Source organism: Martes martes (assembly GCF_963455335.1).
Source record: "Martes martes genome assembly, chromosome: 5".
Classification (NCBI taxonomy): Eukaryota; Metazoa; Chordata; class Mammalia; order Carnivora; family Mustelidae; genus Martes; species Martes martes.
In genome coordinates, this window is record NC_137892.1 from 33146708 (window position 1) to 33170216 (window position 23509).

General features: G+C 51.2%; 1 protein-coding gene across 1 annotated transcript in view; it reads left to right on the plus strand.

Moving 5' to 3' along the window:
• Nucleotides 1–23509, plus strand: part of MCC (MCC regulator of WNT signaling pathway) — a gene marked incomplete at its 5' end in the record, with an annotated part of 263687 nt that overhangs the window by 220898 nt on the left and 19280 nt on the right. The window contains 4 exons of the mRNA XM_080804526.1: nucleotides 2385–2488; nucleotides 5160–5343; nucleotides 16689–16923; nucleotides 22059–22265. Coding sequence (XP_080660652.1) covers nucleotides 2385–2488; nucleotides 5160–5343; nucleotides 16689–16923; nucleotides 22059–22265 — 730 coding nt within the window. The remainder of the gene's footprint in view (nucleotides 1–2384; nucleotides 2489–5159; nucleotides 5344–16688; nucleotides 16924–22058; nucleotides 22266–23509) is intronic.

Sequence of the window (23509 nt, forward strand, 5' to 3'; positions counted from 1 at the left end):
GATCCAGAGTAATGACTCTACCTTACTCTTAGCGTCCTCTGAAAAGATCAATATGTTTTAAGAGACTTTGTTTCTTCACAAAACAAAATCAAACTCCAAAAGCTTTGAGACCAGGGGCGCTTGGGTGGCTCAATCCGTTAAGCATCTGACTCTTGATCTCAGCTGAGGTCTTGATCTCAGGGTCGTGAGTTCAGTCCCATGTTGGGCCATACGCTGGGAGTGGAGCCTACTTAAAAAAACAAGACACATGAGACCAAAGCTAGAGTGCAGTCATGCTAGTTTACAGACACACCAAAGCAAGCAGATAATCCACCTATGATAACTCTTGAAACAGGCTGTTCTGCAGTCTGCCTTTGATCTGTGCGGATGAAGCAATGTTGCCGTGTGTCTAACCTGAAAGATGGACTACCCTTGAAAGGAGGGGCTGCCAGCACCCGGGGCTAGTGATGGGGCGCTTTTCCTTATCTCTCAGTGAAAGAAGATGAAAGTGAGACAATCAACAAACAGATGGTCTGTTGACTAGGTGTTGAGTAAAGCAACATTTCCCTGCTTAGCTTAGAGAAGCTAATCAGTTATTTGCTTAGCAGGGAAATTTCTGCTCTGCAGGCATCTTGTCCCGGGCTACTCAGGCATTATATACATGCTCCACTTCCTGTGCAGACATGCGTCCCTGTGGGTCACGTGTGGCCATGGAGAAGGGGTCCCTCTGAGATCCTATACCTGGTGTGTCCAATGATGACAGGCACAAAGAAGAGAGACTGATTTCTTCCTCTTAGAAATCCACATTTGTCAGGTTTCATACATGTTTCAAGGGGCAATTTTACACACATCTAATAGAACTTTCTGTGATGTTGGACCTATTATTTATCTGTGCTGTAGTATGGTAACTGCTAGCCACATGTGGTGCATAAACATACGCTAAACGGCTGTCGCCACAGGGGAACTGAATTTTTCATTTTACTTAACTTAAATTCTTTTAACCTCAAATAGCCACATGTGGCTAGTGGCTACTGCCGGTCTAGGTCAAAATAGTCTTCTTTCTGGGGCTTTCCCTGCCTCCCTCCCTCATTCCTTTCTTTTCTTCTTTCCTCCTTCTCTCTCTCTCTTTCTTGCTTCTTTCTTTCTACCAATGATTATGTAACTATTTCTTGTGGCACAGTTTCTAGGGTCAGGAAGCTGGGAGTGACCCCTCTAGGTAGTGTTCCAGCTCAGAGTCTCTTAGGAAGCCTGCTCGAGCTGTCAGCCGGGGCTATGTCATCTAAAACCTTAACTGGAGCTGGCAGATGTGCTTCTGGGAAGGCTCGTTCACACAGCTGTTTGGTGGAGTCCTTCACTCACCGTTGGCTGGAAGCCTTAGCTCCTCACCACATGGGTCTCTCCATGGGGCTGCTTGAGAGGCTTCAAGACATGGCAGCTGGCCCTCTCTAGAGAGCATGATCCAAGAGAGAAAGTGAAGGGAGAGAGAGAGTGACCAAGATGGAGGTCACCATGCTTTTAAATAACTTCATCTTGGAAGTGATATTCTATATCCTCTTAGTCACATAGACTAACTCTGGTACAGTGCAGAAGAAGACAACACAAGGGTGTGGACACTAGCATATGGGATCAGTGGGGGCCATCTTGGAGGCTGGCTACCGTAGGCATAATACTTTTCCTGTTTAGCCAATCGTTAAAGAAGCGGTTAACTTACTTCTCCCACTTCTTTTTTTTTTTTTTCTTTTTTGAAGATTTTATTTGTTTATCTGACAGAGATACAGTGAGAAAGGGAACACAAACAGGGGTCATGGGAGAGGGAGAAACAGGCTTCCTACTGAGCAGGGAGCCCGATGTGGGACTTGATCCCAGGACCCTGAGATCATGACCTGAGCAGAAGGCAGATGCTTAACGACGAGACACCCAGGCGCCTCAACTCTCCCACTTTTATTGCTTCTCTTGTATTTTTCTAGGTTCTAGTTCATTGATCTATTATTATTTTTAGAGAGAAAGCATGTGCCCATGGGTATGAGTCGGGGTGGGGAGTGGCAGAAGGAGAGGGAGAGAATCCCAAGCAAGCTCCACATGGGGCTGCATCTTACCACGCTGAGATCACAACCTGAGCTAAAGTCAAGAGTTGGATGCTTATCTGATTGAACCACCCAGGTGCCCCTAGATCCTAGTTTAAAGCAAAAGTTTAAGTTAAGTAAAAGGGGAGGGGGTGGGCAACAGAGCAGAGCAGAGCAGCAAGCCCCTGGCTTTATACAGGAATATTTGTGGATGTTTCCTTGCTTCCGTGGACAGTGAGGCCAAGAAGCAGGTCTGGAGCTGCTTCCCCGGGGGACAGTGTGGCACTGAGGAGGCTCCCTGTCCTCTGCCAGAGCTGAGGATGCCGTGTGTTTCTGTTCCAGTGAGCAGTGCATCGAAGCCTACGAACTCCTCCTGGCACTGGCCGAGAGCGAGCAGAGCCTCATCCTGGGGCAGTTCCGGGCGGCCGGCGTGGGGTCCTCCCCTGGTGAGTGTGGCCCAAGTTCCTCCCTCCCTCTGCCTCCTTGTTCCCTGCCTCCTGGGCTCTGTGGTGCCCCCATTTCACTGTTGGTATTAGAACACCTCCCGATGACATGAAATTCGCTTGTCAAGTGTGTTTTTCGTTTTTTCCTCATGACTGAGTGAGTAAATTGTTTATGTTGAATGCAGCAAGAACTGGAGTGGAAACAGAATTACAGGCAAGTTAAAACAATCAAGCCCTCTTAGGAAACATACTCTCCCGGGCCAACAGTAGGAGCAGATGGAGCAGGAGGCCCCCAGTTTGTGATGAAAGGGACCGATTTTCCTACAGCCTCTCTCTGGGATGCTGACTGTTAAGGGTCCCTTTGCTGATCATGTAGCTTTCGCTGAGATGCGCCACTTCTGTTGGCTGTGCTTCTGGGTGGTGTTGAGGCCTGGGCTCCCCCTCCCGGGTCTCCAGGTTCCTCTTGAACACCAAGGAAATATTTTCTCACCCTGCTGTCCACTTCAGAGGGCTCTCCCTGGAGCACAGAGCTCAGCCCTGTGGGCGAACAGAGGGGTGAGCCAACCCGCTTGTCTCCCACTCGGCAATGGCTGGGAGCCTCCACTGGGGCCGCCCTTCCAGGATGCACCTTGCAAAGAAGGTTGGCATGGGGGCCTCCGGAGTGCATCTGCATCCCTACCCCCATTGTTCTCACCAGCTCCTCCCCCTCACCTGGGGTCTAGCTTGGGCACTGAACACTCACAGGTTTTTCCTCCTTCAGTTTTGACCTGGACAGGAATATGAAGCAAATCTGAAGGAAAGGAAGTATCCCAGGCATTAATTTCCTGCTTCATATCTAAGATACAAGGCAAGGGAGCAGGCCTCCATTTGTATGGGTGACCACCCTCCTCTCTCTCTCTCTCTCTCTTTTTAAGAGTATTAATATCCCAGCCCAGATGTAGAAACTCTGCCAGCATTTCCATTAGAACCCTCATTTTTCAGAGTCTTTTCACTAAACCATAAAACTTTATACCTCACATTAAACAGATCCTAAAATGATCTCGGCCTGCTGTCAAGTTTTTTTTTTTTCCCTTTTAAATATCTGTATTAAGGAAAATGATCAATTAAAGGGGAAAAAAATCAATCCTCTTATTTCCAGTTTGTATGATCAGAAGATGCCTTTAAACCATCCTGTCCTGGAAAGGTACCTTTTATTAGGCTTGTCTCTAGTTGGCACAGTTACTTGGTAGGAGCTGGAAGGGCTTATATGAATCTGCATTTAAAATATGTAAAATCAATAATGAAATGCTTTGTATTAACATAATCCTGGGTAGCTCATGATATATTTATCAAAGGAGCCAGTCAGTAATATTATGCCTGCTTCAAAACAGAATTCAAAGAGCAGTCAGTTGGTAAGAAGGATATAAACTAGCTCATTTGTGGAAGGAAAGAAGGAAGGAAGGAAGGCATGAAAGTTGTCGGAGACATGGCCGCGGGGGCGGGGGTGGGCGGTGGTCCAGGAAAGCTCAGCCTGCAGGATGGGGACACCCACGCTTCTTCCCCACTCTCCATAAAGCTGTGAATTGGCTTACCTGGCGCAGTTCCTTATGAAATCTCCCTTCCATTCTGCTGACGGCAGCTGTGGACCCACCGTTCTGCTCTAATGGGCCATAGAGGCGCCCGGCCGGGCGAGGACTAGCTGATGACATTGCCGCCAGGACCAGCCCCTGTGGTTATTTCAGTTTCTTGTCGATGACACAGGCATTTGTTACGTTCGTTCTGGATGAGTTAGATCAGCGGTTTTCAAACTGCGTCCGGGGAGGCTGGAGGAGTGTCTTGGGGCCTCAGCAGTGGTTTCGGAGGATGGGGGGGAAACCGGAATGTAGGACCCCCCACGCCTGTTCAAGTCACCCAGTTCTGCATTTACCATTTTGGTGCCTTGGGCTTTGGCATATGATTTCATTTGAAAGTACTTGGAAGACTAGGGATCTAGGCTGAAGAGGTAGCAAACTGGTGACCTGTTGGGCCAGGATGGTTTTGAAAACACAACAAGAACATGACCATCTTTGGCTGGGACGTCGCTGTCTGGCCCTGTGTGGGTGCCCGCCGTTCCTGAGGTCTTGCCCCGGCCCAGGGACCTGACTCCTGGAGGCATCAGGGCTCGCCACAGACCATGCTCCAGCAGAGACAGCAGAGTTAGGGACAGCAGTGGTAGAGAAAATACACTGCCGATCTCAGGTGCTCATCTTAACTCTTCAGTGTTTCTCTTGCTTATCCAAAGCTCGAAGCAAAGCTCTGGGTGTGTGCAGGGCACAGTTTGGGCTTCATTCATGAGAAATTGCCACCATAGGAATGAATGGCCATGAAGTAAATTACAGCTGAATGGGAGAACTCAGGGGCCTGGATCCTTAGAAAATCACAGCATGTTAGAGCGAGAGACAGGCCTCCGAGATCATGCTGGCCAGCCCTTCATCGATAGGGACAGCATAGCCCAGGGCAGAGACGTGCCTTGCTACGTACAGTCTCTAAGGGACGGCGCCCGGCCCCGCCCATGTGTCTCTTCACTGGCCATCCCCTGCTCGTTTCTCTCCCCCGGGCCACCTCTGCCCCAAGTAACCGAAAACTGATGATCCGGACTGTGCTCCCAGGCTTGTACAAGTGTGTGGATTAATCCTTTGGCCTCTTTGTAACATAGGAGACCAGTCAGGGGACGAGAACATCACTCAGATGCTCAAGCGTGCTCACGACTGCCGGAAGACAGCTGAGAATGCGGCCAAGGCCCTGCTCCTGAAGCTGGATGGCAGCTGCGGGGGCGCGTTCGCCGTGGCCGGCTGCAGTGTGCAACCCTGGGAGAGCCTCTCCTCCAACAGCCACACCAGGTAATTCTCGGCCCTTCTGCTACCGACGGACGTGTGTGTGCCTGTGGTCTGCTCACCAGGCCGGACATGTGGGGACCCACCTCTCAGACTGTGAGGCTTGGATGAGGTCAGAGGTGCCCCCATGCTTGCAGCCTGCTCCACCCTGGGGAGTCGGGGGGTCAGCATGGGAGAGCTGGGAAGGGCCTTGCATGGCCAGTGTGGGGACCACAGCCCAGAGAGAAGGGGACCTTCGCACAAGAAGGCGGAACCTGAAGGTGGGAACCAAGCCTCTCTTTCTGTCTGGTGCGCTCGCTCCCATTTTGTTCTGTTCTCCATTTCTTCGTAGTTCTTGATTTCCGAGAGCATCTGGGGTAGCATAAGGCCCATTTGCTGCAAACAGTCGCTAAGCATCCGCGACCCAAGCTGAGTCCGAATTCTAGACTCCATTCCCTCCCCTCTTCTCCCCGGGCCTCTGTCCTTCATAAGCTCTTCTAGGGCGATAGCCTCCTCCTCTCCCGTCTCTTTTGCTCTGCAGCGTGATGCCAAATTCAGAGCTGGTCGTCCGCAGATGCTCGGTGATGAGCCTGAGTACAGGTTCAGTGTCTGTGAATCTAGAAAACTGAGGCGGGTACATGAAAAAGGTGGGGAGAAAAGCAGCGAAGACCTGGCTGAGCATACCTTGTGGAAGCCGTTGGATTCTTCTAGAAGGGGGTAGAGGATCAGAATGAAGCCGTTGCTAGCCATCTTCTCAGGTCTTACCACGGAAGCCCTATGAATGCCTTCCCTTTATGTATCAGTTCTAGGTCTAGAAACTACTTTGTTACAGATTCTCCTATGGTAGCCAAATCATAAGACACAGGAAGGTGACTTACCCTGTTCACACAGGGGAGAGAGCCTGGGCTCAGAGATCTGTAAGTGACTTGGCTAAGTAAGGTCTCATGGCTGAAAGAAGCAAGTTGGGACTGAGCCCCAGCACTTTGGCACCAACATATGACTCTTGCCACTACACCAGGCTGCATATCATAATGTTAAAAAACGGTGTCCACTCGCCGACCAAGTGACAAGAACCTCAGAAGGCTGGATGGGATCTCAGGTGCCAAAGGGGAAATACTGGCATTTTCTTGGTGCCGGAGCATCTCCCCTCCCACTGGCAGGACCCAGCCATCTGACTGAGTGCCTCCATGTACCTGCCCCATCCCCGGGGCCTCGGGAGAGGGGCTGCTCCCGACAGCGGAGCTGGCCGGGTGCTCATAGGCTCCGGGGAGCCCATCGCTTTTGACTACGGCGCCCCAGTCATCTTATTCAGAGAAACAGAGATTATAATTTATTTTTGTCTTAAAAACCACATTCTTCTGCTGAACACAGAAAGCAGATGCTCTCCTTAATGGCTTTTCCAGATGTGTATGATCTATAATTTCCTCGTTCATTCAGAGTAGAAACATAGTCCCCGGGCTGTCAGTGATGCTGTTCTGTTGAATCCATGAACACGAGAAGCCAGTCGACGGGGAATATGTGCTGTTTCAGTAACTTCGAAGGGGCGTGTTACACATCCTTTGCTCACACCTCCCCACTCCCAAAATAATTTCGTTTTAATCCAGATCAGAGACAAATTTGGAGACAAAAGTAAGAACCCGCACCGTCCTTTTAGGGGAGATCCTCGTTTTGAATGTTTGCTAGAAATACTTTAATATACAGGTGAGCCTTGATTCTGAGACAGTTTTCTTAGAGAAATTTAATTTTTGGTGATATCTTAACACAGGCTGAGATCAATTCAGGACATGGTCTTTATTTATTTATTTTTTTAAAGATTTTATTTATTTATTTGACAGAGATCACAAGTAGGCAGAGAGAGAGAGGGGGAAGCAGGCTCCCTGCCGAGCAGAGAGCCCGATGCGGGGCTCGATCCCAGGACCCTGGGATCAATGACCTGAGCCGAAGGCAGAGGCTTTAACCCACTGAGCCACCCAGGCGCCCCCATGGTCTTGATTTTTTAAGGACGCTCTCAGCCTCAAATGGGTCTTCCATCAAAGTACAGTGGACTCTAATTCAGATTTCACTCTCTCGTCCTTAAAAATTCACTTTCACCCTCCCACCCGAGTCTGAGCAGCCAGGGTGGGCACGGAAGAACCACATGCAGCCCACTGGCATGGCATTCCACATTTTCTCGTCCTGACACAACCAGAATACTTTATGCGACCCGTGGGCTCTGAGAAAACGTCCCAAACCACCAACCCTTTTCATAAATATAATGACTAATTTTGTGTGTAAATTTTGCCATTCCAGCTCAGACATGCCCCCATGTCAAGTTTAGGGGGAGAAAGAGGTGGAGTTTTCTGTGTCGGAGCCCTGTCTGGCTCCGTCGCCCCCCTTTCCTCCCACGGTCACCGACTGGCCCGGAGAATCCTAATCAGAGCGTCGGTCAGCTGTTCCTCCAGGGCTCAGGAAAGGAATGCCGAGTGTCAGGTCTCCAGATGCCTTTCCGGCAGCAGACGGGCGGCTCCTGATGACAGGAGGGTCGTGGTTTGGGAAGGGAACAGCAGCAGAGTATTTACCAGAGAGGAGAATAAAAATGGTAGCCAGCCCGTCACCTGACTGTTGGCAGGAGCCTGGAGACACTGCTATTTCGCTTTTGAAAAATTCAGCCCTAGCCTCATCAGCAGTTACAATAGACTTAATGGACTGAGGAACTAGGTAATGTTGATGGCCTGGATAGCTTTCTCGGCATCTCACAACAGAGGGGCCAGGAGACTAAATTGTTGAGATGGGAATAGGGAATCCTTAGTCAAGCCCACCTTTCCTGTCAGGCATCACAATTTCAGTTCATTCCGTGGAAGCACAGTCATCGATCTCAGTCTGCAGAAGGACATGTGGCCAAGACAGAATACGCCTCAGCAGATCTGTCCTAATGGAGACTAGAGCTGCGTCCCTTCTGTACCACCGTTGGGTGGGGATCACGGAGAGCCATGGGAGTCCGGTCACCACAGCTGTTCTGGGGAGCGGCCGGGCACCTTCCAGGCATCAGGGTTCTACCCGGCTGACCGTTCACCCCCAAATTGGAGTAAGGGCAGTGGAACTCAAGATGCCCACTCTTCACATTCTAAGCTTGTTGTCTTAGGTGAAGTCTCACTGGAGCAGAAAGGAGGGTTGATGACAGTGGAACCCTGTCCTTTGAAAGGATGGATGAGATTAGAATGGCCAGCCCATTAGGAAAAGCCTGGGCCACCGCCTTCAGCAATCTTCTGGGAGTGAGAGACCAGAGCTGGCTGTTGTAACTGTAATTGTTCTCATCCCTGTGAAGAAAGGAGTTGCTCTCTCATCCCAGCTATCAGAAGAATCTATCCACAGTCCTTGGGATTAATGCTTAGAGGTGCTAGTACATTCTGAAGCCCAGCTCAGACACATTCCTCAACACGGCAGCATGGTGCTAAGGCCTGCTGCTCAAATGGCCTTGTCATTTACCTTTTAGGCTCTATGAAGACTAGGTAGAGACCTGAAATGTGTTTTTTAAAGAGTTTATTTATTTGAGAGAGAGAGCGCACGAGCAGGGGGAGAGGCAGAGGGAGAGGGGGAAGCAGGCTCTCCACTGAGTAGGGAGCCCGATGTGGGGCTCGAACCCAGGACCCTGGGATCATGACCTGAGCCAAAGGCAGACGCTTAGCCAACTTAGCCACCCAGATGTCCCAGAATCGCATGATCATTGTAAAACTAAATTAAAATCCAAGCATTATATCCAATTCTCTATAGGACGACTCTCACTGGAAAGGACACTGTGAACAGCTCAGGGTGTATTTCCACAGTTTTACCTGTCCGGTTTTTCCTTTGTTAAGACCTTGGGCTGAAAATGACAGAATCATATTCAAGTAGCTAAAAAACGGGGCCTTGTTAGAAGGCCACTCCACGCACAGGAGCTGCCCACCCAGGAGCAGCCTGCGCTCCCCACGCGCGGCCTTCATCTTCCTGCTGCAGGCAGGCACCCCAGATGACAGAAAACCAGCACAAGTCTCGCCTTTGTACTCAGGCTGACTGGTTTCACTGATGTCAAGTAAAAAAAAAAAAAAAAAAAAAAAAAAAATTCAAGCTGGGACATCTTGGTCCAGGTCTCACGTCCTCCTCCTCCCCCCACCCTCCCCCACCCGTCATCGGTGGCCAAGACAGTTCCCACAGGAGCCACACAGGTGAGAAGAGAGGAGGTGGGTCCCAGGAGAAAATGGAAGATGGGAATCTTCCACCAGCAGGCCAAAGCACAGCATCTTTAAAAATATGATTATATGTAATTTTTAATCTGAGAGTCCTATTATATGGACTGTCTTGAAATTTGTTTTTCCCCTTAGCATTCAATTTTTTTTCCATGTGACATTCGTATCTGTCAGTAGCTTCCCACTCTCACGCCGGATGGCAGTCCTTCGTGTATTCAAACAGCTTCCTCTCATTGGACATTCCTACCCGGCTTTTCACTATTAACCATTAGAGCCACCGTCCTGGACCCCACACCTGTCCCTCTTGTGCAATTTCTGTGGGAAACTCAAAGAAACATAATTTGCTGGCCCAAAAATGATTGTTTCCAAGGTCAGAGAGCCTCCATACATGATGAAGTTTTTCCTCCTCTTCCTCCAAACCCTTGCTAAAACTGGGTAGCATAGATTTTTTTCGATTTTGCTGATCTCTGGGCAAAAAAATACCCTTAATACTTTCCTTTCTGTCTCCTATTTATTAGCGATGTTGAAAATCATTATAATGTTTAATTTTTCTAATGTCTGGGAAATTGTTAGCAACAGTGTAGCTGTGAGGCCTAGATAGCGTCTATCTTGGTGTGTTACCAGTGACTGAATGAGGGAAAGGTTACTGTTTGGTTGAGAGAGGTCTCATTTCCAACACTGTTATAAGGACACCTTTACAAATGGCTACGGAAATAGAATCTGTTTCTCGTTTGTTCTTCCACTGACAGCTAAGTTCTTGGGAGCTTTCTGGAATGAGGCAGGTTTTGAGAACTTCGGTTTTCTGGCACCAGATTTTCCCTGTATTTTGTCAGATAATTTTTCTTCATTTAACCTCCACTTCTCCCAGAGAATTCTGATAACCATCTGAGAGAATATAGACCTGAAAGGTTAGGATTGTGTTTAGGTGTTTTTAGTCCTTAGTGACAATCGTCGGACAGGGTGGGGAGCTGCCCACAGCCAACACTCCAAGATGCAGGCAATTGACAAGGCCCCGCCCTCTGTCTGGAGGAATGGGGGGTCACCAAGGAGTGGCTGACCCCCTCCTTCAAATCAGCTTAAAATGCTCAGCAAAACAGAAGGCCAGGCCTGATGGCATTTTCCTTCTGAAAATGAGCTGCGCCTTGGTGGAAATGAGATCTTACTGGGGGCCAGATAAGACATTGATAAAAACTCAGGGAAAAACCCATCTCTGGTTTTTGTGGCAAAGAAATGAAATGCCATTCTAGCTTTTTGCTGTGACAAGACGAGGCTGCAGAAAAAACGGATTTTTCTTCTAAAAAGCAGGTTGGGGAGTTGTCTGGAGGTTGAGGCTGGGACATGAAGAAGCGGGGGACAGAGGACCAGATATCGGAAATCTGGCAGCTGCTTCACTAAACTTGAGTCCATGTCCCATCATGTCTAGGGCAGGTAGAAGGGTAGGGTGTCCCAGGCCACCAGCACTGACCCCCCCCTGGCTGTAGGCCACCCCCTGGCTGTAGGCCACCCCCTTGCAGTGTGCCAGAAGATTCCTGGCAACTCATGGACGTGGAGCAAAGCCAGCAGGAAGGGGCTCCCGCAGAGCATCCCGGAAAGGAGAAACCCACGTGACCTGGCCCAGCTTCCTGAAAAAAACAGAACAAAATGCAAAGATGGGCTGTTCCACCATTCTGGGGTGGGCTGGGGTTCTCCACCTGCGGCCCTCCCCAAAATCCCTCTCAGGGAACAGGCCTCCCACCCTGGAGACGAGGAGTGACTGGTCCGGGTGGGCAGTGATTCATTCTCCCTTGACAGCCAAGACCAGCCAGCATTCCAAGCTGGGAGAGCTAATGGATGACCTAACCCGGGCCCAGCAGCCAACAGCAGGCCCTCGGGAGACCGGCAGCGCTTTTGCAGGAGGCAGAGGACAGGCCGGCTGGCTTCCCTGCCTTTCACAGTGTCACAGTCCTATTCCACAGTGGAACATTAGGCCACAAAGCAGAATTGTAATTAACCTCCCTGATCCATTCCCGGCTGGCTTCCCGGAAGGGAGTGAGGGAAGCCACAGAGGCTTCGGGGATGCGGCGTGTATCTGGAAATCAAACTTTGTAAGAGCATTTTAGAGCACTGAACTTCCCACAAGGGTCCATCTGGGGAGGGAGATCTTGTTTCTTCTTTTTTGAAAACTATACTCATGGTAGAGATGGTGAAATAAAGGCCTTCCCCCTGGCCAGGTATCAGATCCCAGACCCTTGGGGGTCCAGGACACCCCAAAGCCTGTCGGCCTCTGCCTACCCGTGTTGGTGTTTCCTTGAACATTCTAGGTGGTTTCTCTAGTCCCGTCCAGCACTTGATGCATTGCTTCTCCCTCAGCCCCTGTATTCTGCATGACTTGCTAGGTGGCTCTCATCCCTAGAGGGAGCCCCTGAGTCTGTGCAGGGAGGGCCTGGAGGTGGGCACAGCTGTTTCTCCAACTTCCCAGAAGGAGTGCTGCACTGGCTGGCCCTGCCAGCTTCAGGACCCATCGTTCCCTTCCAACGGCCTGGTGATAGGGGACTTACTTGTATTCCCATTGACTGCAGCCTGCGAATATTGGGTCATTTCCTCTGGACCATAAAGCCAGGCAGAGGCAAAGGAAGAACATCTGCTCAGGTCTAATGTCAGAGATCTGCTCATAACCATTGGCACCTGCCAGATCAGCCCAAGAGAGTATGGCCTCCCCCTAGAGATTTTCTGGGAGGGCGGCCCAGTTACCCCACAGGCTACCGTGCAAATGCCCACCTGTCTTATGGGGTAGACCAGTCGTTCCCAAACCTGGCTGTGCCTCAGGAGATGGGGAGGGTATGTTAGAATGCAGATTGCTGGGCCCACTCCCAGAGTTCCCCCTCTAGAGGTCTTGGGGGGGGGACGGGGCTGGAGCATGCATTCCTAACAAGCTACACAGCTAGCCCAGCAGCGACTCTGGCCGCCACTGGGCACACCAGCCCTGTCGAGTGGAAAGCCTGCCCAAATAGTATCAATTTAGCACCTGCGAGATAATCACAGAATTCTAAGCTTCTAGTGCCCTTTGAATTTTGAAATTTCTTTAAGTGAAAGAGAACAAAGCGTTCTTGGAGTATAAGTGTTCTATTTCTTTAAAAAAAAAAAAAACCAAAGAGAAAATATATCAAAAAACTCATCTGAGTGGTAGGTACATGGGTATTGGTTCATCTCCATGGTTTTCTTGACGTAGTAATTTTTAACGTAAGGAAGGACGAGGGTTGTAAAGGGAACCTCCAGCCCAGAGTCCCAGCTCCCCGGGAATCAATTTCGTTCCTGAAGCCTCCTGGCAGCTCCCTGAAAGGGAGGTGCTGCCTGCCGCTGCCCAGCACACGCTGTCCAGACCTGCCACGCCCCCGAGCACAGCTCCAGGCTCACTCCTGTGGAAGGCACTGTGTACTCGGCCACCGCCGCAGTCAGCTCTCATTTCATTGTCGTTCGTTCTTCTGCTCTACGTTTAGATGCCTGTCCCTCCAGGTCTGGGTTGACAGTCCATGAAGGTGAGCGCTGAGTCCTACTTGAATGGTTTTGTTCCAGGCAGGCCTTCCCCCATGGCCGGAGGCGGCCTGCTTTACTGCAGAGCAGGGCAGCTGCTGAGGGAGGGACCCTGAGTACCCCCTGGGAGCAGTCCCCCTGGTCCCCAAGTCCCACCGGCCTCCCGGTGCCCTCTGCTGGGGCTACTGTTAGCTCGTTCGCTTCTCTTGAGTGGCTTGTTTCTTTATGAAATTGCCACCTGAAGGGCTCCAGCCAGAGGGTGTTGCTGCTTCTCCCTTCTCATCCTTTTTAAAATGCAGCTTGAGAAACCAAAGGAACGGTGACCGATCATAATAACTGTGTCCTCCTTCCTGCTGCCCGGCTTCCGCCATCTCTTCCTGAGATTGTCGCAAGAGCCCAGGATGGGTCCCCCTGCCTCTGCCCTTGCCTCCTTGTATCTCTCCTCAGCCCAGAGGCCAGAGGGATCCTATTAAGATGAAAGGCAGATCACATCACGCCTGTGTCACAAACCCTCCAATGGCTTCCCTTCTAATGGCTTCCCTTCTAATTCTAGAGAGAAAGCCAACCCTTATAAAACCTGACAGGACCTGGAACCCTGCCCTTACCCCCACCCCCACACACACCCTCCTCTCTGACCAGCTCTCTTCCTTGCTCTCCCTTAACTGACTCCAGCTCAGCCACACTCACTGCCTCAGGGCCTTTGCATTCGCTGTGTCCTCTGCCTGGATCACTCTTCCTCTAAATATCCACACAGCTCCCTTTCTCACGTCCTGTCAGTCTACTCTATCCGTAGGTCTGCTTTATGTAACTTTTCATGCAGGTCCTCCCTACAACTCAGTTGCACAGAATAAGCCTATCTTTTTGTGCTCCCCATAATTGCTTCATTTTTCTCCATGGTCCTTCTCACTGTCTGGTATATTCCGTATTTTACTTATTTGTCTCCCCTGCTAGAATATGAGTTCTGTGAGAGCAGAGATTTTTCTAGGGCCTAGGAGAGTACCTCATAGTGGCCCTCCAGTATCGCTTAAATGAATGATAGCTACATTTATTTATTGAGTGCTTACTGCATGCGAGGCAGTTCTAAACCCTTTACATTCCAACTTCATTTTACAGATGAGGAAGTAGGTCTAAGGAAGTTGAGTCATGCTACCTGTAAATCTACCAAGCGGCGAAGATGCTTGGGTTACAGGTCAAGGTAACACCTCTGTATTAGGGTTCTCCAGAGAAACAGGACCAATAGGGGTAGAGGTGTCAGTATGTATACATGGGAAAAGAGTGATTAATTTTAAGGAATTGGCAAGTCCTAAAACTACAGGGCAGGCACACTGACTGGAGACCCAAGGAAGTCTTGATGTAGCAGTCTTGAATCTGAAGGCTGTCCAGAGGCAGAATTTCTCTCTTGGGGGGTGCCTGGGTGGCTCAGTGGGTTAAAGCCTCTGCCTTCAGCTCAGGTCATGGTCCCAGGGTCCTGGGATCAAGCCCTGCATCGGGCTCTCTGCTCAGCGGGGAGCCTGCTTCCCCCTCTCTCTCTCTGCCTGCCTCTCTGTCTACTTGTGATCTCTCTGTCAAATTTAAAAAAAAAAAAAAAAAAAGAATTTCTCTTTTGGGAGACCTCAGTCTATTCTCTTAAGGCTTTCAACTGATTGGACGAGACCCACCGACATCATGGAAGGTAGTTTGCTTTACTGAGCGAATGATTTAAATGTTACATCTCAGGGTGCCTGGGTGGCTCAGTCGCTTAAGCATCCGACTTGATTTTGGCTCCGGCCGTGATCTCAGGGTCATGGATTCAAGCCCTGTGTCAGGCTCCTTGCTCAGCAGGAAGACTGCTAGAGTTTCTCTCTCTCTCTCTCCCTCTGTCGCTCACTCACACTCTCTTAAATAAATGAATGTTAAATACATCTTTTAAAAAAATACCTTTGCAATGACATCTAGATGGGTGTTCGGCCAAGCACCTGGGCGCTATAGACTAGCCCTATTGCTGCATGAAATTAATGATCGGAATCTGTAAGGAGGTATTGCTCCTTTCCTCTGCAAGATACATCCTCCCTGCCCTGATGGGATGAAGACGGTGGGGTGGGAGAGTGGCCCCAAAGGGTCTGTGGTGCTCAGGAACTTGCAATTCTAGTGGGAGTTTTCTGACTCAAAGATCACCCAAGCCCCAGGATGCTGGCTTCCTCTCGTGCACGGGCAGCTGCATGGCGGGGCTCCCGCTCATCCCTTCTCTTCACCCTTGTCTCTAGAAGGCCTTATCTAGAAGCCCCATCTTCTAGATAATGCGTTGCATATAAGAGTGGAATGGTCCCTGGTCACACCTAGGTTATGGGACCATTGCATCTGCTGAGTTGGGGTCCTGGGCCTGTGAGGGTTCCAGGGTGAGGTGAGGAGGGCACCCTGGGCCTCCAGCAGCCAGCAGGCTGTGGAGACCACTCCTCGCTCCTGGCACAGCTTCTAGCAACAGGAGTCTTGGGAGGATGTGCCTGAGGAATGAGAAGACAGTGGCCCAAGTCCAAGTATACCAGTGTCCAGCCTCATGACCAGCCACCTAACATCTCAGAGCCTCAGCCACCAAATCTGTAGTGACAGAGATGATCATGCCAACCTGGCCTGTTTTGATGAGAGTTCAGTGGGCCCCTGCTTGTTTTCTAACGTCTTTCCAAGGCCAGAGCCATGAGGGCTATGTCAAGTGTCGGCGGGACCAGCGTAGGTCCAGAGAAACTGTAGATCCACACTGGCCTCTAATGCTCGAGGACTGACAGGGAGCAGAGGGCCTCATTCTGAGCCAGTGGGGGCAGCCTGCCCACGCCACAAAAAGTCGGTGCCCTCTTAAGAGCCCGAGCCTGCTCCTCAGGTCTGGCAGCCGTCACCATTCAGCACAGCTTCCGGGGCCCTGTGGGCGGACCTGGGTCCCTGTGGTGGACAGTATACTCAGCCATGAGCCAGGAGGAATGGCGCGGTTGGCGGGCGGGGTGGGGGGGGGTGCCTCCTGCTTTCTAAGTTGTCACAGCAGCAATACACATGGGGGTTTGTTTCATGGCACCCCACTCCCCCTTCTCCACCACACCTTCCAGCTCCTACCCCAAGGGGACTGCCACTGCAGTCCTAGATGTGTGTTTACACGAGTGAATGCGGACACACACATGGATCTGTACATCACACCATAGGTATTTTGTTCTTCAACTTTGTTCCTAAACATATCTTTTTTTTTTTTAAAGTCCGGCCCACATGTATGGCTATTTTTTAATCAAATACTACTTTTATCCTATTTCTCCACTTAAAATGTTTCCACCATGTCATAATTATTACTGAAATGTCCATGCAACTTCCCTCCTTTTGGCATGTACCGTAATTAACTACATCCTCTATGCCACACAACGTCTTTGTATCTTGTTGCTTCTGTGGGATTATTTCCTTAGAATTCATTCTTAGGGTCCACATGTTGTGTTAAAGGGGGTAAGCATTTCTGTTATTCTTCAGACTGATTTCTCTCCTAAAAGGTGATACCAATGACCCAATGGCACAAAGAATGCTTTTTTTGGAGGTGCGGGGGGTGGGGATTACCATGGAAGGCCGTTGCAGAGATGGGGTGTGGAAAGGAGTGCGGAACAAGACCCGTTCTCAGTGGCCGGAAACCGTGAGAGGTTTGCTCTGTCTCCTCAGCACAACTAGCTCCACGGCCAGTAGCTGCGACACGGAGTTCACTAAGGAAGACGAGCAGAGGCTGAAGGACTATATCCAGCAGCTCCGGAATGACAGGGCCGCGGTCAAGCTGACCATGCTGGAGCTGGAGAGCATCCACATCGACCCCCTCAGCTACGACGTGAAGCCCCGGGGGGACAGCCAGCGGCTGGATCTGGAGAACGCGGTCTTGATGCAGGAGCTGATGGCCATGAAGGTACCGTGGGGCCGGGGCCTGAGGCAGCCCGGGGTCGCGTGCTGCCGGGTCCTCTGGGGGAGACAGGAGAAGGCCCTCTGGAAGCAGGTCAGCCACGATGACCAATCAACCCGCCGGGGTTCCGTCACCTCCCCCTGGAGGACAGCCAGAGCCTCATTTGTAGACAGGACTAGTTTCCGTGTGTCTGCGGTCCCTGGGGCTAGACATGACCCTGGAGGGTCAGAGGAACTCCAAAGGAGGCCTCGGGGTGTCTCGGCTCCGCTCTGGAACACCTCATTCTCCAGGAGAAGCCAGATCAGGTCCCTAGAGGCGGGAGCAGCCCCTGTCCCCGTAAAAGGACCTCTCGCCTCCAGGAGCTTGGGGTGCTTCCTGGGTGGATGCTGATGTTAATGAGGAGAAGGGGAGGACGGGGTGAGGATGGGTGCAGCACTTGGACAGACCCCCCCCCCGTCCTGATGTCCTTTTCTCTTCCATGCCACGCAGAGCCCGCCAGCATCCTGACCCCCTCCGGGGAAGTGGCCAGTGCCCTTCACATCCACGTTTCCTGATAAGATCCTGGCATTATCTGCTGGCATCTGGAAAGTGGGGGGGTGGGGGGGGTGGGCAGCATTCTTGAACAGCTAGCCCCTGTCATTGGGAAGTGGTTACACGGCCATCCCTTCCATTGGACACAGTTTGCACGGCTCTGGCCAGGGCCTTCTGCTGCTGAGTGCTTTCTCAGAAGACAGTGTGGGGTGGTAAAGAATATTCTTGGTCTGTGTTCCCAGCTCCCTCTGGGAGCTCCTCAAACCCTTGGAATTTCCTGCCTGGGAGCAGTGTCTCTGTTATGCTAATGCAGGCACTACAGGCTGGCCCCCTGAAAGCCAGCACCTGGACTATCCCTGGAAGGATGGAGCCTGTGATTATAGGGTTGGATGTTGAACCCCTTGACCAAGGAGGGAAGGAGGGCTGCTGGTTGAGTTTCCCTGTGTGGCCAGTGATTTCATCCATCGTGCCCAGTCATGAAACCCCAGTAAGGTCCCTGGGCACCGAGGCTCAGGAAAGAGCTGCGTTCAGCGCTCTTCCAGGCACCCCCGTGTGCACCCCCTGTGGTAAAGCCCTAATCTTAAGTACAGCGCTTTCCTGATGAGTTGTTGATCCGAGTGGGTTGTGCACGCCCCTGAGTGGGCGAGAAGGGCAAGTGGCCTGGGGACCCCCCCAGTACTTGTGGCTGGTATTGGAAGTGAAGGCGATCTGGGAGGATTGTCCTTACCTGTGAGGTGTGCGAGAACTCAGGAAGCTCAGGCCAGTGTGATGGATTGCGTGCCCCCCACTGGAGCCGGAACAGGGTAACTACTGGCCAGGAGCACGGTCCCAGAGGGCTGCCACCAGGTCTCAGCAGGCCTGGGGCAGAGGTGGGCACTTGTAAGGCCTGCGGACGTGGCGAGTAGGAGCTGGGAGCCAAGTCCTCGAGCCTGCCCTCCCAATTCCATTCTCTTGTGCACAAAGGCCTGATTGACACAGCCTTGGGTTCTGCAGTGTCTCTGGCCCCCTGGTGTTGAGACAGGAAGGGCTCTCAGGGACAGAAGCCAGCTTGGGGGCCAGAGGCAGGTCCTTTGGGCCAGGTGGGTCGAGGAAGTACTGCGTTAATAGCTCGTTAAGTGTTATCTCCTGTTGAAATCACTACTGCCCCTGCAAGAGAGCAGGCCCCCCTCTGGTTGACTCACCTCTGGAAAGAGGAGCCACCAGCAGTGGTCAGCCCAGCACCCTCAGGGCCTTGCTCAATGTGTCCCTGTCCTCGGCAGCGGCTCAGTCTTGAGTCTCGCTGAATCCTGGGAAGACTTAGGGCAGTGGCAGAGGATTAGGAATGAGCCCTTTGCTTCCGAGCTGGCTTATCACGACCCACCCACTCAGCTCAGACCCTGACTTCTGCTCCGTCTGGGGAATCCTCCTGCAACCTTGGCTGATTTCTCCTCTTATTGCCCATGAGCCAGGCACTGGGTCTGTCATCACAGCACCTTTCTCCCCAGTTGGGAGCCCTGCTTTGTGGGCCTTTGTGCCCTGAGGCATGAGCTGTGAGGCTGCCCTTTCGTTTTGTGTTCCAATCATCATGTTCGATTTGGCCAAAGACTAAGTATTTCCTTTTTATTTTATTTTATTTTATTTTTTTTATTTATTTGACAGAGAGAAAGATCACAAGTAGGCAGAGAGGCAGGCAGAGAGAGAGGGGGAAGCAGGCTCCCCGCTGAGCAAAGAGCCCAATGCGGGGCTCGATCCCAGGACCCTGAGATCATGACCTGAACCGAAGGCAGAGGCTTAACCCACTGAGCCACCCAGGTGCCCCTAAGTATTTCCTTTTTATATTTGAGCCAACGTGTGATAAATTCCGGTTTACTCTGGCCAGGAAAGACGTTTTTGGTGGTATAAAATATTCCCTTTGCTATTTGAAAATAAAATGTGTATACATCCTAGAAATTGTCTAAAAGAGTAGAAATGGTGTGTCCAGGTAGCTCAGTAGTTAAACTTCCAACTCCTGATTTTGGCTTAGGTCATGATCTCACGGTCCTGAAATCGAGCCCCGCTTGGGGCTCTGTGCTGGGTGTGGAGCTTGCTTAAGATTCTCTCTCTCTCTTTTCCTTCCTCCTCTCTCTCTCTCTCAATTAATTAAAAATTTTTAAAAAGAGCAAAAATTATAAAAAGCTGGGAGAGAAATAACCCACAGTATGGTCTAGAGGCAGCCATAGCTGGTGTTCTGGCTCCGGGCCCTATTCCTGTGAGGTCTGCGAAGGATAAAATCAGAGTCCTATCTCCCTCCCCTCCACACCACTCTCTTCATTTTAAATATTTATTTTCTAGTGTTTCACCTGTTATCTCTGGTTCTCATAAATGCTGATTCTGTCTCACGTGATTCGTTTCCATTTCCTTTTCATGTGGGTCGAGGGGAGGGCGTGCCTAGCAGCTCATCGTCAGTGGAGATGGTGTCTTCCATGTCTTATGGGTCCTGGGTTGAAGATGTCCCTACAGCATGGTTCTGTGCGTGGATCTGTTGGGACCCATGGATTACAGAGGTCTGGGGCTGGTTTCTAGTACGTTCGTGACTTAGGATTCCTGTTTCATCTCTATATATGACAAGTGTGTGGCTCTGATTCCTCAAAAAGAGGCTCTTCTGGCTTTTCCCACCTGGATGCTGAGGGATAAGCTTCCTCTCCACATCTCCAAAAAGGAAATCATCTAGTCTTTTACTCTAGGCAGTACTTGGAGCGTCCCTGCTCATGTAGGGGGGTCTCCGTTCTGGCTCTCTGCCCTGCCCTTAACTCTGGTGCCAGAAGCCCAGGTCCTAGGGCCTCCATACTGGTCTGAAACCTCTGTTGGCCTATATTATGGCCGCTTTGCCTTTCCTCTTGGGCAGAGTTCCTTCTTCATTTCTGGCACTCATGGGTTCATGTTTCCTTCTTTCAACCTTTATAGGTTTGTTCTGGGTGTGACTAGTCTCCTTGGCTCAGTATGCAACATTGCGAGAACCTTCAGAATCCTATTTCTAAGGGAGAACAATGAGAAGGCTTCTGTGCATGGAAACGTCTTGCATGCTGGTTTTATAGCTCATCTTTAGGAAAGGTCTGGGGGCTGCTTTTTTTTTTTTTTTTAAGATTTTATTTATTTATTTGACAGACGGAGATCACAAGCAGGCAGAGAGGCAGACAGAGAGAGAGGAGGAAGCAGGCTCCCCACGGAGCAGAGAACCCGATGCGGGGCTAAATCCCAGGACCCTGGGATCATAACCTGGGCAGAAGGCAGAGGCTTTAACTGGCTGAGCCACCCAGGCGCCCCTGGGGCTGCTTTTGAACAGTCACTGAGCACACAGCTTTCTGCATGTCTAACGTCTCCCCAGCCCTGATCTGAATATTACAAGTCGTAGTGGGTGCTCTCTAGGTATTTCCCTACACTGGAGGGTGAGAACATCTACACTCCAGGTCTGGCTCACCCAGAAAAACATAGCAGGCCTGTGGCTTTTTACCTCAGAAGGGTCAGTTCAGGGATAAGTAGAGTTGGTGACCTTGGTGAATCCTTCTCAAGGCAGTGAGTCAATTACAGAGAATCTTTGTAAAATCACAGAGCGAGCAGGGAAGACACACATGGTCACGTGGTAGTGGAATCACATGACCGGAGTCATGCATGGGCTCACCTGGAGGGAGGGACTATAGGTTTAATGATTAAGAGCCAGACAGCCTGGGTTCAAACTCCAGGTCCCAATTTACCCAGTAACTGTGGGCAGGTGGGTTTTCCTTTGCGTGCCTCAGTTTCCCATTCGTGTAGGGAGAGATTCATAATGCCTACCTCAAGTTGGAAGAATTAAATGGGTCACTTTGTATAAACATCTAAAGCAGTGTCACATGCTCAGTAAATGCTGGTGGTTATTGTTACCTGGTTCCCGGTCCCTGCTTTCGAGTCACTTCTTACATACTCTCCCCCAGAAAACTCTAACTGGAGTTCTCTGAGACACTTTGACAAGTTATCTGATGAGTAGTCACCTGTGAAGGACTCTGTTTCCATTGGTCTCATTTGGTCCTCCTGCAGTAGGTAAGAGCTGAGGTGATCTCCTTGCTGTGGGCCCACACCACCCACCGGCTCAGCTGTGGGGCACCAAGGGAGGGTTGACAATGTAGATTGGGGCCATGGAAAATGGAAAAGGAAATGGGAATTGGAAGGGAGCTGGTCAGACCCAGCCTTGCGTGGACGACCCTCCTTCACAACGTCTTTGGCTGCTGGAGCATGGCTGATGCATGCTGGAAAACTGTTCCCAAAAGAGACAGGTGTGCCCTTGGGGGTTGGAGGGCAGGAGTGGCGGAGGGGGGTATGTTCCAGTTGTTTGAAAGGTTTTTCTTACAATGAGCCAAAATCCGCTTGCCTGTACTCCCCTTCATTTATCTCCGTTCCGGTCCGTAGACTGACAAAGCACATGGCTTTGTCCACTCGAGTCCTTCAGATGGCGGAGGCGGCGGGCTTGCGTCCTCCCGGTCCTCTTGTCCCGGCTGCGAGGTGGTAACTCCACCGCAGGTTGCGGGTCCCAGCCTAGGACGCCCTGGTTGCTGGCCCGCTTTCCCACGCCCCGTCCTGCTCCCACGGCATGAGTGCCTCACACCATCTGTGCTCCGCAGGAGGAGATGGCCGAGCTGAAGGCCCAGCTCTACCTCCTGGAGAAGGAGAAGAAGGCCCTGGAGCTGAAGCTGAGCACGCGGGAGGCCCAGGAGCAGGCCTACCTGGTGCACATCGAGCACCTGAAGTCCGAAGTGGAGGAACAGAAGGAGCAGCGCATGCGCTCCCTGAGCTCCACCAGCAGCGGTGGCAAGGACAAGCCTGGCAAGGTAGGAGCGAGGGCGCAGGGATGCCCCAGCCCTGGCCTTACCTGCCCCCCAGCCTCCGTCCCCACCCCGCCGCCTCAGTTTCCTTATTTGCAGGGGAACTGCAAGCCTTTCTAGAGATCTTAAAGAAGGTAACATTTTGAATGCAAAGAAACGAAGTCCACTTTTTTTTTTTTTAATTGCATGTGAGGTATTAGTGACCACATTTTCGTATGCCACAGTCTGACTAGGGGAGTGATCGGTGCATTTGTCCAGGGGTCTGACACCGGGCCGCCTCCTTGGCTCCCCCGCCTGGCACAGTGACCATCGCCTGTGGCCTGTTGGTCACATCTGTACTGATCATCGCATTGGTTGGCCTTCTGTAAACCTCAGCACTGAGGAAGGAGTCAGTACCCCCTTTACACGAGGGAAATGGGGCTCACAAGACATGAGGGGGTCTTGCAGCTGGTAGGTGCAGAATCAGGATTTAACCCGAATTTGGCTCATGGCCCTCCTCTTCTCATCCGTGATGCCACGCCAGCTTCTGTTGGCATTTCTGCCAAAGGCAAGAGGGGAGGCCGGAAGTTGCTCAGGCAGAGGAGGAGGAAGGCGGGCCCTAGGTCACACACAGGGTGTCACAGAGCGTGGGCTGACAGGGGATGTCATCTGGCAAACTCACACTCTCATGAGCCCAAAAGTCTTTTTCTCTAGAATCTAAGCTCATTCCATCATACCATATCTCAGAATTATTTCAAATATTGCGTTGAGAAAAAAAATACTGCGGACCCTGAAGAATTACAACCCTTGTCCCAGGATATGGAAATTTTGTATTCTGCATTGTATTTTCTCTTCTTAATAAATGCTAGCTTCTCCAAGCCCAGTTGGTTTCCAGCCCAGGCCCCGGGGGCATACGCCGACTTGATCGTCTCAGGAACAGCTTCTTACAGCCCAGATGCAGGGGTGTCCCTGGGAGTTTTGCACATGGAAAAGAAGCAACTTGCCAATTGGTGTGGCAGTCAGTGGCCACTCCCTAGACAGCTAAGAACTGTGGAGCAAGCTTCGCAAAGGGCCACAGCTGCACTCTGTCCACCTCTCACCTAGCGAGGGAGTCAAGGGAGTTCAAGTCCATGGCCCCTGGCTGGGCCATCTCTCCCAAGACCTGGCTGCTTGCCTATCATCCATTCACGAGATAGATGGGAGCTGGTCGTGCTGAGGTGCTAGAAGCATTTTGAGGAATTTCTATCCAGAGAGGGACAGTGATGGGCAAA